Source organism: Ochotona curzoniae, unplaced genomic scaffold, assembly GCF_017591425.1.
Source record: "Ochotona curzoniae isolate NIBS_2020 unplaced genomic scaffold, NIBS_Ocur_1.0 contig_3190, whole genome shotgun sequence".
Taxonomy (NCBI): Eukaryota; Metazoa; Chordata; class Mammalia; order Lagomorpha; family Ochotonidae; genus Ochotona; species Ochotona curzoniae.
In genome coordinates this window covers 9,698,574-9,716,406 of record NW_024465751.1, presented here as the reverse complement: position 1 = coordinate 9,716,406, position 17,833 = coordinate 9,698,574, and the positions used below count along the sequence as shown (strand labels likewise).

The window sequence follows — 17,833 nt, the reverse complement described above, 5'->3', positions numbered from 1 at the left end:
AAGCAGATCTTCTGTCCACTGGTTCATTCCCTAAATAGCCACTATGACTGGAACTAAGCCAACCCAGAGCAGGAGTCAGAGCTTCTTCTGGGTCCCCCATGTTGGTGCAGATGCCCAAGGGCTTGAACCTTCCTCGCTGCTTTCCCAAGCCACAAGCAGGGAGCTGGATGGGGTGTGGAGCAGCTGGGTCATGTGCCGGTGTCGCAGGTGGAAGACTAGCCTGCTATAATGCTGGCCCCTCAAGAACATCCGTTTTACAAGAACACCTAAATATCATGTTATTCAGAATAAAATAGTTGCTACTATTGTAGTTCCCATGGGAACTGCCCGTTTCCTGACTGTCCCTTGTTACTCTCAGGTCACAGCTGCAGCCTTGGTTTCGCCCCTATGCTGCTCCATTCTGAAACCACTCCTCTCTCAAGAGCATCTCTCTATTGGGTGTCCCTGCCGCGTTCAAAGGGTCATCTCTGCTTTTTTATTTTTTCAGCCACCTCCTCCTTTAGTGAAAGTGATTGAGGATTTGCCTAAGAACAGGCTGAGTTCCGGTGACCTTCAGATGAAAGTAACAGCAGGAAAAGTTCAACGACCAGCCTTACGGCCCAAGGACAGCAGAATACAAACTAGAATATTGAAACAAGACCTGACTGGTAATGTTGAAAACAAAGAGGTAAGAATCCATCCACTTAGACAGGCTTGGTCCCCATTCTGCTCGCTGGAAGCGCTTTACACCTAAGTGGTTGTTACACTTCCTCGTCCTCAGCATTAAAGGAACATCCCATCTCGAGAAGAGGATTGCGAGTGAAGTCACCATGCATTTCTTTCGGAAAGGCAGAATGATAGAAAGCACACAGAGAGGTCTTCCTTCTCCTGGTTCACACTCCAAAATGGCCACAATGGCCAAGGTTGGGCCAGAGCACCTGAGTCGCCCACTTGGGTACAGCGGCCCAAGCACTTGGGCTGTCCTCCACTGCTTTCCCCGGTGCATTAGCAGGGAGCTCAGACAGGTGCCTGCCTACATGGGATGCCAGCACCGCAGACAGCAGCCTAGCTCTCTATGAAATGAAACCAGCCCCACAATGCACTTTTTATACATTTTAGTGAAAATATAAAACATTTCTGGAGAATTGCACTGCCCAGTGTACGAGCCATGCTGTGGCTGCTAAGTGATGTGGGCGTGGCTGGCCTGAAGGTGGCTGCAGGTGTCAGGGTCACAGTAAGAGTGCCAAGGCAGTTAGTACTGCTTTGTGCTGATTATATGCTGAATTATTACTTTGATTATTTGGGGCTAAATATGCTACGAAACCTAATTTTTCCTGCTTGTCCTTACTTTTTTTTTTTAAGATTTATTTATTTTTATTAAGCAATTACACAGAAAGACATAGAGAAAGATCCTTCATCCACTGATTCACTCCCCAAGTGGCCACAACAGCCAGAGCTGAGCCAATCTGGAACCAGGATCGGGAGCTTCTTCTGGGTCTCCCACAAGGGTGCAGGGTCCCAGGCTTCAGGTCATCCTCTGCTGCTTTCCTAAACCATAAGCAGGGAGCTGGATGGGATGTGGAGCAGCCAGGATACAAACCGGCACATTCAGGGCAGGGAATTAGTCATTAGGCTATTGCGCCAGGCCCCGACTGCCTGTTTCTTATGAGAACAAGAGCATTGAACTCAGTCAGAAAATCTGGCCTCAAGTCTTGAGCCAAGACCTTACAGTTATGTAAATGTGAGCAAGTCACTAAACTTTTCCAACTTTCCCACTTTCTAGAAAACAGGAAGGGGACAGGCATCGCAGCACAGTGGGTTAAGCGCTGCTTTGGGACACCCAAATTCCGTATCTGAATGCCTGAGCTGGAGTCCTGCCTCTGCTTCGGAGTCAGCTGCCTGCTTGTGGGCGCCTTGGAGACAGCAGACATGGCTAGCCGCATGGGAAATCGCAAGAAGGTTCCTGGCTTCGGCCTGGCCAGACCCTGCTGTTACAGACATTGGAATAAATATAAATAAATACCTTTCAAATAAATACAAGTAAACACCCTTGGAGAATAAAGGAACATAACAATCCCATCTGTGTGACATAGTTGTTAAGATCCAAGAAAATAACCAGTGAAACCAGTTTATAATCAGAAATCCTATGAAATCATAATAAAATCACAGTGGACTTCAGTTTTTTAAATAGAATAGATTGTCAGTAAAAGCTTGTGATTATTGGCGCTTCATAAGGTGACATGGAGAACTAGAGAAGTTCTCAGATTTGTCCTTCATTCTTTCATCCTAGAAGTTATCCAGAGTTAAAAGAAAGAAGGCTAGCATGACGGTACAGCCCACTAAGCCACCACTGCATGTGAGCACCAGCTGCAGTCCTGGCAGCTCCACTTGCTGGTGCACCTGGAAAGGCAGCGGAAGATGACCCAAGAACCTGGGTCGCCTGCCACCCGTGTAGGAGACCCGGATGGAGTTCCAGGCTCCTGGCTTCAGCCTGGACCATCCTTGAATGCTACAGCCATTTGCATAGTGAGCCTGTGGATGGGAGATTTCTTTCTCTGTCTCTCTTCCCTTTCTAAAACTCTGCCTTCCAAATAGGTAAGATAAATCTTAAGAAATAAAGGAAAAGGAAGGGCCTATTGCAGTAGCATAGTTGCTAAAGTCTTTGCCTTGCACATGCTGGGATCCCACATGGGCACTGGTTCTAATCCCAGAGACCCTGCTTCCCATCCAGCTCTCTGCCTGTGGCCTGGAAGGACAGGAGAGGACAGCCCAAGGCCTTGGGACCCTAAACCTGCATGGGAGACCCAGAAGAGCTCCTGGCTCCTGGCTTCGGCTCGGCTCCAGCCGTTGCAGCCGCTTGGGGAGTGGATCAGCAGATGGGAGATGTTCCACTCTGACTCTCCTCTCTGTATATCTGACTTTCCAATAAAAATAAATCTTAAAATAAAACAGGGGTGGAGGGTAGGGCTGGGGAGAACATATTAAATTTCTTAGTTTTAATGCAGAAGTTGCCAGTGACAGCCTGTGAGTCTGATGTGCTTACTTCACATTTTTATGTATTTAAATGGCTGCGTTTTAAGTTGTTATAAAAATGCCTACATAATATTCTCCACTGTCACTCAGCCCACAAAACCTGACATTTCTACTAATTACCTGCTCTCAGAAAAAGTTGCTAAGCCCCCATCTAGGGAAGACTTTATTTGCCATGTGCATGCCCTCTTGAGAGTGAGGAGAGACCCTGTGACAGCCACGTGGACCTTACTGTGTGTCGTGTCCAGAGCTGGAAAACCGCTGAAGCCTGGGTTAGCATTTGTTCTTATCATCGTTTGATTTACCACTTACTGAAACTTTTTTTTCCCTTCAGAATGAATTATCAGATGGGTTAAATAAAAAACGTTTGCAGATCTTACTAAAAGGATATGGTGAATATCCAACCAAATACAGGTAATAGGTAAATTTTTTTAGATAAAATTGGCTTTATTCAAAGAAATTTTTTTAATTAAAATTATGCTTTAATTTCAGGATGTTTATTTGGCGCTCTCTGCTACAACTGCCTGAAAATCATACTGCGTTCAGTAGCCTGTTGGATAAAGGCACTCACGTGGCGTTTCTGAACCTTCCGCAGAAATACCCCATCAAAAGCAGGAAGCTCCTCAGAGTCCTGCAGAGGTGTGTTCAGCGTATCCCAGAACCTAAGCCTGGCAGTGGCTTTAAGTCCTCTCTTTATAACATATTGGTCACCTTACATGATGTGTTGGTTGGCTTAATTTGAAAAACGAAATACGTCCAAATATGCATTTATATTGTATTTGAGTATTCGTGTCATTATTCTAGAGAATAGGACTTCCACAAAATTTATCTAGAGTGGGAGCATCTGGCAGGCAAGCTGAACAAGACCCCAAAAGCCAAGGCACCTACAGGAGGGACTCAAAAGCAGTAACTCTAGAGCAGGCCGATTTTAAGTTGGCCATCTTGGATGCCCTCGAGTGATGTTATAAGTATCCAAATGATCCTCAAAAGAAAAAGGGCGCCTCACCCCTCTCAGGAAATGGGGCTGCACAACTTGAAGGACTCTGAATTTGAAGCTAGAAGGTTTGAGTCCTTGTTCCATCACGTAATAGCTGTGCTATAGGATGTGTCGCTTGGCCTCGGTCAGCCCTGATTTCTCTGTCTGAAAGTGGAAGTAACAACAGCAACATCATAGAACTGTGTGGAGCTCAGGGGCAAAGAGGTCACTAAGTCAGTAAGATGGCGACTAACAGTCAAGGTCACTGGGTTACATGTGGCGAGCAAGGTGGCGGCCAAGGACAGGCTATGCCATGGTCAGAGGGTCCCCCCACGTTCATGCAGAGCCACGGGATGCCAAGGGTCACTTCAGCAGAACTGCTTGGGAAAATAGGATGAGAATCTCTGAGGAAGTGCTATAGTATATCCAGTTCAAAAATGTACCCAGGAAATAATAATAGCTAATCATTTAAAAGGCTTTTCATATGAAAGACACGTTAAATATGCACTTATTTTACAAGTAGAGAAACTAAGTGGCTAGGTAATGTGATCCAGGCATGAAGTATTAGAGCTTGGCATTAAGCCAGGCGCAAGAGTCTAAAACATTTTAAAGAGTTTTCATTATGAAATTCTTCAAGCATAAATAAAAGTAGTATAATATAATAGTATACTCGTAACATCCTCCAACTCCAACAACTTATTCGATCAGTGGATTCTGACTCTTTGTTTTTTCCTTGCAATTTAACTGTTGAGGAAATTTGAAAACTTTCCCATATTCTGGATTTTGCTGATTATATTTCCGTGGTTTCATTCAGATACTCTTTTTTTTTTTTCAATATTTATTTATTTTCTTATTTGAAAGGCAGATTCACAGAGAGAAGAGACGGAAAGATCTTGCATCAAATGATTGACTCCCCAGTTGGCCACAACAGCTGGGGCTGAGCTAATACAAAGCCAGGAGCCAGGAGCTGCATTGACATGCTGCCTTGAGTCCCAGCTACTCGGTGGCCAGTACTCGGCCCCTGCCTCTCTGGGGGGGACCAGGACAGAGCACCTGCCTCCTGGCTTCAGTCACGTGGGGAGTAAAGCAATGGATGGAAGATTTTCCCTCTCCAAAGAATGGAGGACTTAGCTCATTGTTATTTTTTTTTTATTTTTTTAAAGATTTGTTTGTTTATTTGAAAGTCAGAGTTCCAAAGAGAGGGAGAGACAGGGAGAGGTATCTTCCTTTAGCTGGCTCCCTCTCCAGATAGCCACAAGGGCCAGGGCTGGGCCAGGCTCGGGCAGGGCTCAGAAGCTGCTTCTTGGTCTCTTACGAGGGTGGCAAGGGCCCAGACACTCGGACCGTCCTCCACTGTTTTTCCCAGGCTGTTAGAAAGCTGGATCAGAAGTAGAGCAGCTAGGGCACAAACCAGTGCCCCACAGGTGCCAGCGTTGAGGCAGGAAATCAGCAGTGTTTTGTTTTTTTTTTTTTAAGAGAAATGAAATTAGAAATAAATGTGTGAGATAATCCCAGGCTAAAATGGGTCTTTCTAAGCGTGGTGTATCAAATAAGAGATCAATGAGAATGAAAATCCCTGCGTGTTGAAAAAGGCTTCCTGGAGTCACATGTAAAAATGTCTACAAAACATATGATTAACAGAAGGCTGATTTCCTTAATATGTGATGTACTTCTGTAAACATAACAAGAACCAGCCAACAAAAAATGGATAAAGAATGTAATATCTAGTTCACAGCGGTGAGAATGGCTCTTTTTGTTTTCTAAATTTATCTGGAAGAGAGAAAAAAGTGTCTTTCATTTGCTGGTTTATTCCATAAACGTTGTCCGCAGCTGGCCCTGTGCGACACATCAGCCAGCTGTGGCGTGAGACAGCAGGTATGCCGTAAGGTACGCCAATGATGGGAGTATAAATAGAAATTTTTTTAAGGAGGAAAATTTGACCCTGGCTATTGACATGGGTCAATACACATATCCTTTGACTCAGCAATTCCACTTCTAGGATGTTATCCAAATATGTATTCGTACATTTAAAAAAAAAAAGGCGTATGCATTTGTTGGCATTAAATGCAACATTGTTTATGAAAGATTGGGAACAACCTAAATGCGAAAAAATAAGGATCATGTTAAAGAAGCGAAGCTGTACTCACGCAGAGCTGCGGTCTGCACCTGTGAGATGCCGTGAGGAAGTTGTACCTGTACCGATCCAAGCTATTTGCAGCGAGTCCAAAGGCACGGAGCGGGGTTGGGTGTTTGTAATAATACACAGCAGTGGGGGATTTTTGTTTTGAGGAAGGGTTCATTTATGCTCTTAACGGGCAGTTCTGCACAGGTGAGCTAGCCGATGGGGAGAGCTTCGAGTTGACCTGTGGCAAAGCTTTCAGCACATGCAGGTGTTACTTCCTGTTATTTCGTGGTGTCTGTGAGTTCCTGTTTCCTGACCCTGGTTTCTTGATCTCACTCCCAGAACACTGTCCGCGTTAGCTCATTGGTCTGCCATCTTCAGCGACACGCCGTATCTTCCGCTCCTGGCATTTCCGTTTGTAAAACTGTTCCAGAACAATCAGCTCATCTGTTTTGAAGTGATTGCTACTCTCATAAGTAAGTAGATCTTTATTACAGAATGAAACCAGCAGTGGATCCTTATCCATTTGTCTGATGTCTTTGTGCCTTTGTAATGATTTGTAGCTCTAGATTTCTCTGTTTTTAAATCAAAAGGAAAGAATGAAATGCTCAAGTCTGAGCATAAAATAGGATATTTCAACTTTTTTTTCCCCCTTAGGTTGTATTGATTTTTTTTAAGATTTTTTTTTTTTTATTTGAAAATCAGACATACAGAAAGGAGAGACAGAGAGAAAGATCTCCCATCCGATGATTCACTCCCCAAGCAGCCGCAACGGCTGGAGCTGAACCAATCTGAAGCCAGGAGCCAGGAACTTCCTCCCTGTCTCCCATGCAGGTGCAGGGTCCCAAAGCTTTGGGCTGTCCTCGACTACTTTCCCAAGCCACAGGCAAGGAGCTGGATGGGAAACGGGGCCCACCGGGATTAGAACCAGCAGCCCATATGGGATCCCAGCGCAGTCAAGCCAAGGACCCTAACCACCACGCTAATGCGCCAAGCCCTGTATTGATTTTTTTATTGGAAAGAGAGCGCTGTATTGATTTTTTATTCACAGAGAGCAGAGACAGAGAAAGATCTTTCATATTCTGGTTCACTCCCCAAATGGCCGCAGTGGCCGGAACTGAGCTGATCCAATGCCAGGACCAAGAGCTTCTTCTGGGTCTCCCACATGGGTGTAGGGTCTCAAGGCTTTGGTCCATCCTCCACTGCTTTTCATTGCTTCTTCTAGGTTCATTAACAAAATGGTGGGTCAGAAGGAACAGCTGGGACTAGAACTGGTACCTGTTAGAGGATGCCACTGTTGCAAGCAGAGGCTTAGCTAGCTGTGCCGGGTCAGTCCCAGGAGGGTCTCTAGGGAAGGGTTTAGAAACACGCACAGGTGATGCTTGCACACAAGGACACTTTGAAAAGTTTCCTGAGAAATATATACTGTGAAAACCTATGAAGCACTTCAGATGTTTTTTGTGCCAAAATAAACTTGATTTAGCAACATTAATCCACTGTTTTATTTACTTATTAGAGAGATGGGCAGAGAGCGAAGTGAGGCAGACAGGAATTGAACTGGTGCCCATGTGGGATTGCTGCTGTTGCAGAGGGCAGTCTAACCCACTAGTGACGACACAGGCCTCCTTCTATAAACTTTTAAAAAATGGATGTAAATAATACCTCAGAATTGTATGGTGAAAATGGCAAATCATATGTAATTTGCCACAATTAAGAAAGAATAGAAGCAGGTTATATCTAATTTAAATAGGCAGGGAAAACTTTTTATTTCTGGTATAGTCTTGTATGTATGGTTGTGTGCTTAGGGAATTAACTTTTCTATCGTACGTGAAAGCTTCATTGCGAGATTACATCTCCTTGATGATCAGTCAGCATGGGTGACTTTCGACCTCCATCAAGGGTCTCACATTAGTTTTATCTGATTTGGTACACGAGCTCCCCTCCCCCTCCCTCTCTGGGGTATGCCGTTGCTCTGGCCTTCCGGCTTCCAGTCTCGCTGAGACCTAAAAGAAACTTCAACGGAAAACATGACTTGTGTTTAATTTGAAATGCTTTTGTTTTTAAGATTTTATTATTTTATTTTTATTGCAAAGTTAGATATACAGAAAGAAGGCAAGACAGAAAGCAAGATCTTCTGTCCATTTATTCACTCCACAAGTGGCCGCAACGGCTGGAGCTAAGCCAACCTGAGCCAGGAGCCAGGAGTTTCTTCCAGGTCTCTCATGTGGTGCAGGATTCCAACACCTTGGACCGTCCTCGGCTGCTTTCCCAGGCCACAAGAAGGGAGCGGGATGGGAAGCGGGGCCGCTGGGATTAGAACTGGCACCCATATGGGATCCTGGCACGTGCAAGGCAAGGACTCCAGCTACTAGCCCATTGTGCCAAGCCAGGAATGTGGGTCTTTTTTTTTTAAGATTTTATTATTATTTAATTTTTATTGGAAACTCTGATATACAGAGAGGAGGAAAGACAGGGAGGAAAGATCTTCTGTCTGCTGATTCACTCCTCAAGTGACCGCAACAGCCAGAGCTGAACCAATCAGAAGCCAAGTGCCAAGAGCCTCTTCCAGGTCTCCCAATGCGGGTACAGGGTCCCAAGACTTTGGGCCATTCTCGATTGCTCTCCTAGGCCACAAGCAGGGAGCTGGGTGGGAAGCAAGTCTGCTGGGATTAGAACCAGAGCTCATACGGGATCCTGGCGCGTGCAAGGCAAGGACTATAGCCGCTTGGCTATTGCAGTGGGCCCAATTTGGAATGTATTTATAAAAGTCATTTCAGACAGTAGCTTATGGCCAGGTGGCAATTCTTTGAGTAAAGAATCTCCATTCCGTTGATCATTTCTCTTTATTTCACTGTCAGTCGGCTAGCTGTGTCCCTCTGCCCTCTGCCTCCTTGCCTGGTTGCACCGAAGCAGAACGGAAAGGCTTAAGAGGAAGCAGGTGGTCACCTCCGGCAGGATTCACCTCTCACTAGGAAGCAGGGTTCTGTTAATAAAGACCACGCTGGAGGATCTGGACTTCGGGGATGTGTGTGACTTGCTCCCTCTTTTTAGGATTTACTGATTTGAAAAGCAGATCGATAGAGGGGCTGGATGTGGGGAAGAGATCTTCCTCCACTGGTTTCCTGCTGAGCTGGCCGCAGCAGGCGGGGCTGGTGCAAGTGGAGCCTGGAGTTCCTTCTGGGTCTCCCATAAGGGAACAGGTGCCCAAGCACTTGAGCTGTCCATGGCTGCCTTCCCAGGCACATTAGCAGGGGGCTGATTCGGAAATGAAGCATCTTGGGATTCAATCCTGTGCTGATATGGGATGCTGCCTTGTAGGCATCAGCTTAGCTCACTACACCACAACACTGGCCCCCATGTGTAGCCTTTTAAATTCCCAGAACCATTAGTGTCTGGGACATAACAGGGACTTAGTATTGCTGAACCTGATATTTCTTTTAAGATAAATTTATTTAACAACAGAAGTTTGAAAAAGAGTTTCTTAGTCTGCAAAATCTTACTTGGCTTAATTATTAGCTCAAATTAAATATTCCTTGATTAACGAGGTAATGACTTTCCAGAATTGGCAGTCCTTATGACCATATGCGATCCTGTGTTCCTCTGATAAAACCTTCTACTGGTAACTTTTTTAAAGCTGCATTTATTTTTATTGGACAGTCAGATTTACAGAGAGAAGGAAAGACACACAAAGATCCTCCGTCCTCTGGTTCTCTCCCTAGGTGTTCACAACAGCTGGAGCTGAGCTGGTCCAAAGCCAGGTCTCCTGTGTGGGTACAGGATCCCGAGGCTCTGGGCCGTCCTCAGCTGCTTTACCAGGCTACAAGAAGGGAGTTAGGAGAGAAGTGGAGCAGCCAGGATGCAAAGCAGCATCCGTATGGAATCCCAGCAATTGCAAGGCAAGGATTTAGCCACTAGGCCATCACACTGGGCCCTCTATTGATAATTTTAAAAAGAAGATCTCATTATTATTGAAGAATAAAACTGGAGTTGGCTACGTGCTGCAGCAGTTTAAGCTGCTGCTCGCATTGCTGGCATCCCATATGGGCACCAGTTTGAATCCCGGCTGTTCTACTTCCCATCCAGCTTCCTGGGAATGTCCCTGGAAAAGGCCGCGGAAGATGACCCAAGTGCTTGGAAAAAATTCCAGTAAGTCTAGGATAACTGGGGCCTGGTGGCATGGCCTAGCAGGTTAAGTCCTCACCTTGAACACACCAGGATCCCATATGAGCGCCGGTTCTAATCCTGGCAGCTCCACTTCCCTTCCAGCTCCCTGCTTGTGGCCTGGGAAAACAGTCAAAGACAGCACAAAGCCATGGGACCCTGCACCCACGTGGGAGACCCGGAAGAACTTCCTGGTTCCCAGCTTCTGATTGGTTCAGCTCCAACCATTGCGATCACTTGGGGAGTGAATTATCGGATGGAAGATCTTCCTCTCTGTCTCTCCTCCTCTCTGTATATCTGACTTTGTAATAAAAATAAATAAATCTTAGGGGAAAAAAAGCCTAGGATAACTGAATTAATACAATGGAATTTTTAAATCTATTGTACAATTTAGGCTGTTACATTTTTTATTTACTCCTATTAAAAGTATTAAGCCATATATTGAACATATTTAAGAATTGCCGCATAGAAGGGTATCTAAATACAGTATTCTTTTTTCCCTCACAGTCAATTGGTGTCAGCATTGGTTTGAATACTTTCCTAATCCTCCTATCAATATTCTCAGCATGATAGAAAACGTCTTGGCCTTTCATGACAAGGAGCTGCTAAAGCACTTCACGGATCACAGTGTGACCTCGCAGGTAAGCAGGGTCTGCGTTTGCCAACACCGCAGCTGATTTTGCAAACTGACATTGGTTCTAGCGTGCATAAAAGGTTTTCTTCAGAAGATACAATCAAAAGCATACTACGTCTTGTATTTTTAACAGTATTCCATTCTTTTTCTTCATTCAGTTGCATTCCTGAGAGTTTATGGAGGGGTCCAAGTTGAGCCAGTCCTTTTCATGCTTTTATTTTTAGTAGAATGATTTTCATCACTGAGGACAAATGTCAGAGAATATTCCAGCCACTCTGGTTTTTTTCCCTTTGCCTCAGTCCGTGAGTGCCTTTTTCCTTCTTCATTTTAGCTGTATGCGTGGCCCCTTCTTGAAACGCTGTTCTCAGAGGTGCTGACCAGAGAGGAGTGGCTGAAGTTATTTGATAACGTCTTCTCCAACCATCCCTCCTTCCTCCTGATGACCGTTGTAGCCTACAACATATGTTCTAGGGCGCCTCTGCTCAACTGTAATCTCAAAGATGACTTTGAGGTAAGCATCCTTGTTCCTCAGAGGGAGTTCTCAGATCTCAGTAGGAAAATCCACTAATCAAGTGTAGACTGGGTGCGAGACACCAGGACCACATGGTAGCAACGTTAGGGATAACAAGTTGGGCCGTATCCCCACCCTCATGCAGTTAGCAGAAAGAGCTATAATGGGAAGAGAGAAAAAGAGATCTTTCATCTGCTGGTTGACTCCTTAAATGGCTAACAAATGGCTAAAACTAACCCAAGCTGAAGCCAGGAGCCTGAAACTTCATCGGGATATGCCATGTGGGTAGCAGGGGCTGAGCCCAAGGGCCATCATCTGCTGCCTTCCCAGGCACATTAGCAGGAAGCTGGAGCAAAAGTGGAGCAGCTGAGGCCTGAACCAGCATCCATTCTGGATTCTGCTATAACAGATGGCAATTTAACCCACCATAGTTCCATGCTTCCCTCATCCCCATTTGTACGTCATTAAATCAACAATTATAGTAAGTATTTAGTCTTAACAGTTGCAGTTAAAAAAAAATCATGGTTGTAAGGTTTGAGTTCAGGTCCAAAGTCAGGCAATCACACAAAGTGGTGTTCGGCTCAAAGCAAGCTCTATTGGGAGTGCTCTCGGGTCAGGTTCACTGCTCCGGCACAGTCAGCGGGCCAGAGAAGTTGCATCCAGGGGTTGTGGGGAGGATGTAGCAGAGAGATGGGCAGTTGGAGAAGAGAAAGAGGGGGACAGAATCTGGCAGATGGCTCCCTGGTGGGAAACAGCCAGGGACCACTTCTACATGGTCCAGTAACCGTGTGAGGGAAATGGCCCTGGAGAAGCTGCAGCTGGAGGGAGAATGGCTTCACAGAGAGAGGAGGAGGAGGACAGGAGGAGCTGCTGAGGGAGGAGGGAGAGTCAGGGAGAGTTTGACCCTGAGGTGGCTGGGCGGGGACTTCTGCACCATGAGTGCTGACCCTGGGGCAGGCTGTCGACCCCGCAAGGAGGATGGAGGTTGGACTGCTGTTCGTTGTTGAGGCCACAGATGCTGCTCCTGGCTGTGTGGAGGGTGGAACCTGTGCTGCTAGGGAAGGTGCTATGCCGTGGGCGTTGCAGTGGTGGAGCTGATGGGCGTCTGTGTTGGGAGGGCTGAGGGTGAAGGGCTGTGCCATGGGTGCTGTGGTGGTGGAGCTGATGGGCGTCTGTGTTGGGAGGGCTGAGGGTGAAGGGCTGTGCCATGGGTGCTGTGGTGGTGGAGCTGATGGGCGTCTGTGTTGGGAGGGCTGAGGGTGAAGGGCTGTAGAGCTTTCAGTGGGCACCATGCTGGGTATCATGTCAGGACTGCCTGGCAACCCTGCCTAGACCCCCCAGAGCAGACAGTGCTCTCAGGGCCGGCTAGAAGGGACTCAGGGTGAATGAGGTGAATGTTTGGGAGTCAGATTGGTTAGGGGAAGAGTGGGTTAAGAAGTCTGAGGGTTTAGAGTGTGTTAGAAGAACTTGGGAAGGGAGAGCAGGATTGTCAGTGGGTGGGAATGGAGAAAAAGAAGGCTCTATCATAGAAAATCTCTAATCGTTAACCATCGCGATGACAGAAGTTATCCAGATCATGGAGAATTTGGAGGTCAGTCGAGTCATTGATTTGTGTTGAGTCCCAGCCGCGTTGCAGAGGAAAGTCAGGTGGCACGAGATCTGAGTTGCAGGGTTTTGAGATTTTTAGGAGGCAGTGAAATGGCAACTCCGCAAGGGGCTCGAACTTTCCAGGCTGGCTGGAATGTCCAGAGCTCAAAGTGGCAGGATTTGTGTAAGCTCGGATTTTTGTAGGGGACAAAGCCCGAGAGTGGGAAATGGCGAGGAACCTGTTGACAAGGGACAGGTTACACTTCACCCGTCCCCCGCAGTGGGTGGTAGGTCACCATCAGTCTGAGCAGTGTGCTGGGTCAGCGATGGCTGAGAGGCCGTGAGAGGCCTCCTTCACAAGCAGTTCAAGTCAGGATCTGAAGAGGTGAGCGTGGCAGCTCAGATCCCCGGTGGGGAGAGCAGACAAGAGACCTTCAGACAGAGGGAGAAGCAAGGGAGGAGAAAGACAAAGGCAAGATCCTGGACAGATTTAGATAGGAGATCAAAAAAAGCCGAAACACGGGGACCTCCTTTCACTTTTCTGTCCTGCGGCAGCAATTTCTACATCGTGGAAGATGTTAAAATCGGAAGTCCCCTCCCAGAGGCCAGTGTAACCGGTTGTCCAGCTGCGTTGTGGCCAGGCCGCTGTGGAGTAGGAAAGCAGTGTCCTCTTGGCAAGGTCCTGGCACAGTCCCAAGGTGCCACGGTGAGCCAGAAGGCACCCTAAAGGATCTTGGAATCAGCTTTAGACTCGGAGTCTCCCATTGTTTGCCCTGTGAGGCTCCTGACTGGGCACGTGAGAACCACAGATGGGGGACACGCGAGAACCACAGTCCGGGGGACATCTGCTCAACCGAGGGAGACCCTGCGCGTAGCAGGAATCCCTGACGCAGCTGCAGTTTTGGAGTTATGGCACCTGGCCACAGTGCAGGGAGAAGCCTCAGAAGGATTTAGGGGAGGACTCACCCCTCATATGCCAGGAGGGTGAGGTCAGAGGTCATGTCCTGGAGCTAGGGTCACGTCAGGACAAGGAGAGGCCTCGCGAGAGGGGCAGGTGTAGGTGGGGGTACACGCCCCTCTTGGGTTTCAGCACCAGATGGCATGGTTTGAGTTTGGGTTCAGAGTCAGGCAACTACACAAAGTACCGTTCAGATCAAAGCAGGCTCTATTGGGAGTGCTCCCCAGGGAGGTTCACTGGTCAGGGCCAGGCAGCAGGCCAGAGAAGTTGCACCACCGTGGGGAGGAGATAGAGAGATAGGCGGGGAGAGAGTCTGACACACTGTTCCCTGGTGGAGACAGCCCGGGACCACCTCCACATGGCATGGCGACCCGTGAGGGAAATAGCTGCCTGCGACACGCAGCACTGGGCTTCTCTAGATCTTAGAGGTGGGGGAAGGCGGCAGCTCCTCAGTTTGCACATGTTTCTTGCCATGACGTGTCATCGTGGTGGGGGTTGGTCTTCTGTGCGGCGTCAGTGCTGGAAACATTTCTGGATGGGAGTGTCTGCGTGACCTTGGCAACGATAGCATTGAGGCCAGTGAAGCGCTCTTCTGTTGGCGGCCAGAGGGAGGCGGGAAGGAGAGAGAGCACTGGAACTGTGCTTGATGTTCCCAGCTTACCAGCGCTCCTGGCTTGTGGTCATTTCCTTGTCCTTTGATGCACTCAGCTCCTGCAGGAATTGCTTCTGCTCAGCCTAACAATGATTTGAGGCTTTATGTTTTTTGGTGTTTTTTTTCCCCCTTATGGATACTGAAAACCCAGGTAGCTATTTTCCTGTGCTTGAGCTTAAGAGTGGCCCATCTTGTTAACATGTTAGAAAAATGTTAGCCCTGGGAGTTCTGAGGCTTGATGAGAAAGCAGAGCACTACAGATGGTTTCTGAAGAGAAGACGCTCAGAGCAGGCACTTGGCCTTGTGGCTGAGACCCCTGATTTCCACTATGGGGTGTCCCTATTCCGTTCCCTTGCTCTGACTCCTGCCACACGCTTGCTGTTCACATAATGGGAGGCAGTGGTGCTGTCTCCAGGTCACTGGATTCCTGCCATCCTGTGGGAGGGCTGGATTGTCTCCCCAGCTCTGAGCCTCAGTCCAGCCCTGCCCCAGCCCAGCCCCAACCACAGCTACAGCCTAGCCCCAGCCTCAGCCCAGCCCAGCCTCAGCCTCTGCCCAGCCCCAGCCTCTGCCTAGCCCCAGCCCCAGCCCCAACCTCAGCCCCAGTCCCAGGCCTGGGGGGGCTTTGGGAAGCTGGACCAGTATCCAGGAGCTTGAGCTTTCCGTCTCATTCCTCTCTCTCAGTCTGTCTCAAATAAATAAAAACTGAAGGAAAGAGAAAAGGAGAGACTCTTTAGGTAAATAGGCTGAATTGGTTAGTTTTATGTGGTATTTGTACCACTTATTTTATTATTCTTATCAGATTGAACTTTATTTTTGCTTCATGGTTACGTGGTACATATGTTTCTACTTTGGAATTTGGTTCTGCTAGTGAAACCTTTGCAGATACTGTTTAAAAATCAAACTCATTTGTTTTCAGGGCCAGTTTATTTTCTGACTTTATTTTGGACTGTTGAAACATTCTTTTTCTGTTATAATGGAAACTTTCATTTTTGAGTTAAGATGTAAATCATTTGATTTCAGAATGTAATGAAATCAAAACATCTAAAAACTGAGTAGCCTAGTGGGTAAAGTCCTCACCTTGTGTGTGCCAGGATCCCATAGGGGCACCAGTTCTTGTCCCAGCGGCTCCACTTCTCATCCAGCTCCCTGCTTGTGGCTTGGGAAAGCAGTGAAGGACAGCCTAAAGCCTTGGGACCCTGAGCCCACAAGGGAGACCTGGAGGAAGTTCCTGGCTTCAGATCAGCCCAGTTCTGACCGTTGCAGCCACTTAGTGGATGGAAGATCTTTTTGTCTCTCCTTCTCTCTGAAAATCATCTTAAAAAAAAAAAAAAGTTAAGAAAAACTCCAGTGAATTTGCCAAAAATATCTTGAAAATAAACTCATATTTCAAATTTTAAACTTTTAAAATTCTGCCTCATCATTGCATTGTTCGGTAAATCTCGATTTAAACACTAAGTTTTCTTGCAGTATTTTTTTCATCATCGGAATAACCTGGATATAAACGTTGTGATTAGAGAAGCTTATCATCTCATGGAGACCACGCCTAGCAGTATCCATCCAGACAGCATGCTTGATGCGTTCACGGCACTGACCAAAGGGCAGTATCCCGTGTTTAACCAATATCCGACGTTTATCGTGGACTATCAGACACAGGAGCGAGAAAGAATAAGGAATGATGAATTGGATTACCTAAGAGAAAGGTAAAGATTGAATAGTTCTTCTGTAGCATTTTTAATGCAAATTACATATAAATTTTGAAACGTTTGTATTAAGTTCAGAAGACTGGAAGTAGTTTTAAAGATTCTTAATTCTTACATATTGTAGTAAAACTCCTTTATGCACTAATCAGATGTATATTTTATGTTCTGACAGGGGACTTCAGTTAGTGTTTTTATCTGGATTTTTCTAACAATTAATCTTACTGACTTAAGGCAGACGGTGGAAGACATGCAAGCGGAAGTGGACCAGCAGCGAGTAGACGATGAGGCGTGGTACCACAAGCAAGAACTGCTTCGTAAAGCTGAGGAAGCTCGGCGGCAGATACTCTTACACGAGGAGGAGAAAATGCTACAGCAAAGGCAGAAGTAGGCTTTGTCCCTCTGTCAAAATCTAGACTTAGCGAGTTAGTTGAAATGATTTCTATTTTCTTTGATTTTATCATTAAGGAACAGTACTGCCTATAGAGTTAGCCTGCTTCATTTCCGTTAAGTAAATATTCAAAATTAAGAATTGATGCTACTTTCCAAAAATTGGTATATAATTATAAAATACAGAATATGATCTGAATGTGTACTGATTATCTTTCCAAATAATGCTGCCCTAATGTAGCCTGAAAGACATTGCTTAGACGCAGCCGGAGGCGGGCAGTGCCTTGCTGCGGAGTGCTGGAGTCGTCATTAGTGGAGTATAGTTTTTTAAATTATGTTCCAAACATGTCTGTCTGACCTGAGATTTGAACTATAAAATGCTTGCTTCACCATGCACTCAGTACCTTACAGGACAAAAAGTACTGCGTGGTTATGTAAAATCTATGTTGATAATGAAAAGTGTTCAAATTAATTCAGTGTATCTAGTGAACATTCTGAGTAAGCCTGACTGGGGGAACCTCACCTCTCTGAGCTTCTCTTCATTCTTGGGGGCACTTTATAAAACAGATTTCTCTTGTGAGTTTCAGAGGAGTTACAGACCTGAGCCATTAGCATTCTCCCGAAATCCTCGAGGAATAAGTATATGCCGCATGTGACACCCCTGGAGTATTTGCTTAGCATCCTTCCTTCAGATAAAGGATATCAGTTACATTGAAGTGATCCGGGTACAGTAAATCTGTTAGACGTTTGCATATGAAAAGCATGGCCAACTTTGTCATGAATATAGACATGTGTAAGGGGTCCTCCTGTCTGTATTACAAACAGTTGTGTCCAGGGGGCACCAGTGAGTCAGGACAGGTAGCAGGCAGCTGTGACTGCGGCCAGAAGGCCATGGATGACCGGTCAAAGCTTTCCCTCCGTGTGTTTTGTATGTAAGGCTAGCTGCTGTGAAGAGAGAGCTGAAGATGAAGGAAATACATCTGCAAGACGCTGCAAGAAGGCGTTTCCTGAAGCTTCAGCAAGATCAGCGGGAAATGGAACTAAAAAGACTGGATGATGAAATCGAGAGAAAGGTTTATTATTTACTTATTTTTCACGGTACAGCTTTACGTATATAAGGCTTCATCGCACCC

At 46.4% G+C, this 17,833-nt stretch overlaps 1 protein-coding gene across 8 annotated transcripts in view; it reads left to right on the top strand.

The window, feature by feature from the left end:
• TBC1D31 (TBC1 domain family member 31) overlaps nucleotides 1-17,833 on the top strand; it is a 51,161-nt gene that overhangs the window by 19,979 nt on the left and 13,349 nt on the right. For 7 of the 8 annotated variants that reach the window (XR_005883769.1, XM_040979356.1, XM_040979352.1 and 4 more), the window contains exons 8-16: nucleotides 488-667; nucleotides 3,344-3,423; nucleotides 3,502-3,648; nucleotides 6,450-6,583; nucleotides 10,776-10,909; nucleotides 11,234-11,413; nucleotides 16,081-16,313; nucleotides 16,545-16,697; nucleotides 17,638-17,773. Coding sequence is in view for 7 of the 8 variants with exons in the window: in XM_040979356.1 (XP_040835290.1) it covers nucleotides 488-667; nucleotides 3,344-3,423; nucleotides 3,502-3,648; nucleotides 6,450-6,583; nucleotides 10,776-10,909; nucleotides 11,234-11,413; nucleotides 16,081-16,313; nucleotides 16,545-16,697; nucleotides 17,638-17,773 (1,377 nt within the window). In the remaining variant the exon portion in view is untranslated. The remainder of the gene's footprint in view (nucleotides 1-487; nucleotides 668-3,343; nucleotides 3,424-3,501; nucleotides 3,649-6,449; nucleotides 6,584-10,775; nucleotides 10,910-11,233; nucleotides 11,414-16,080; nucleotides 16,314-16,544; nucleotides 16,698-17,637; nucleotides 17,774-17,833) is intronic. The other variant, XM_040979357.1, reaches the window with a different exon arrangement.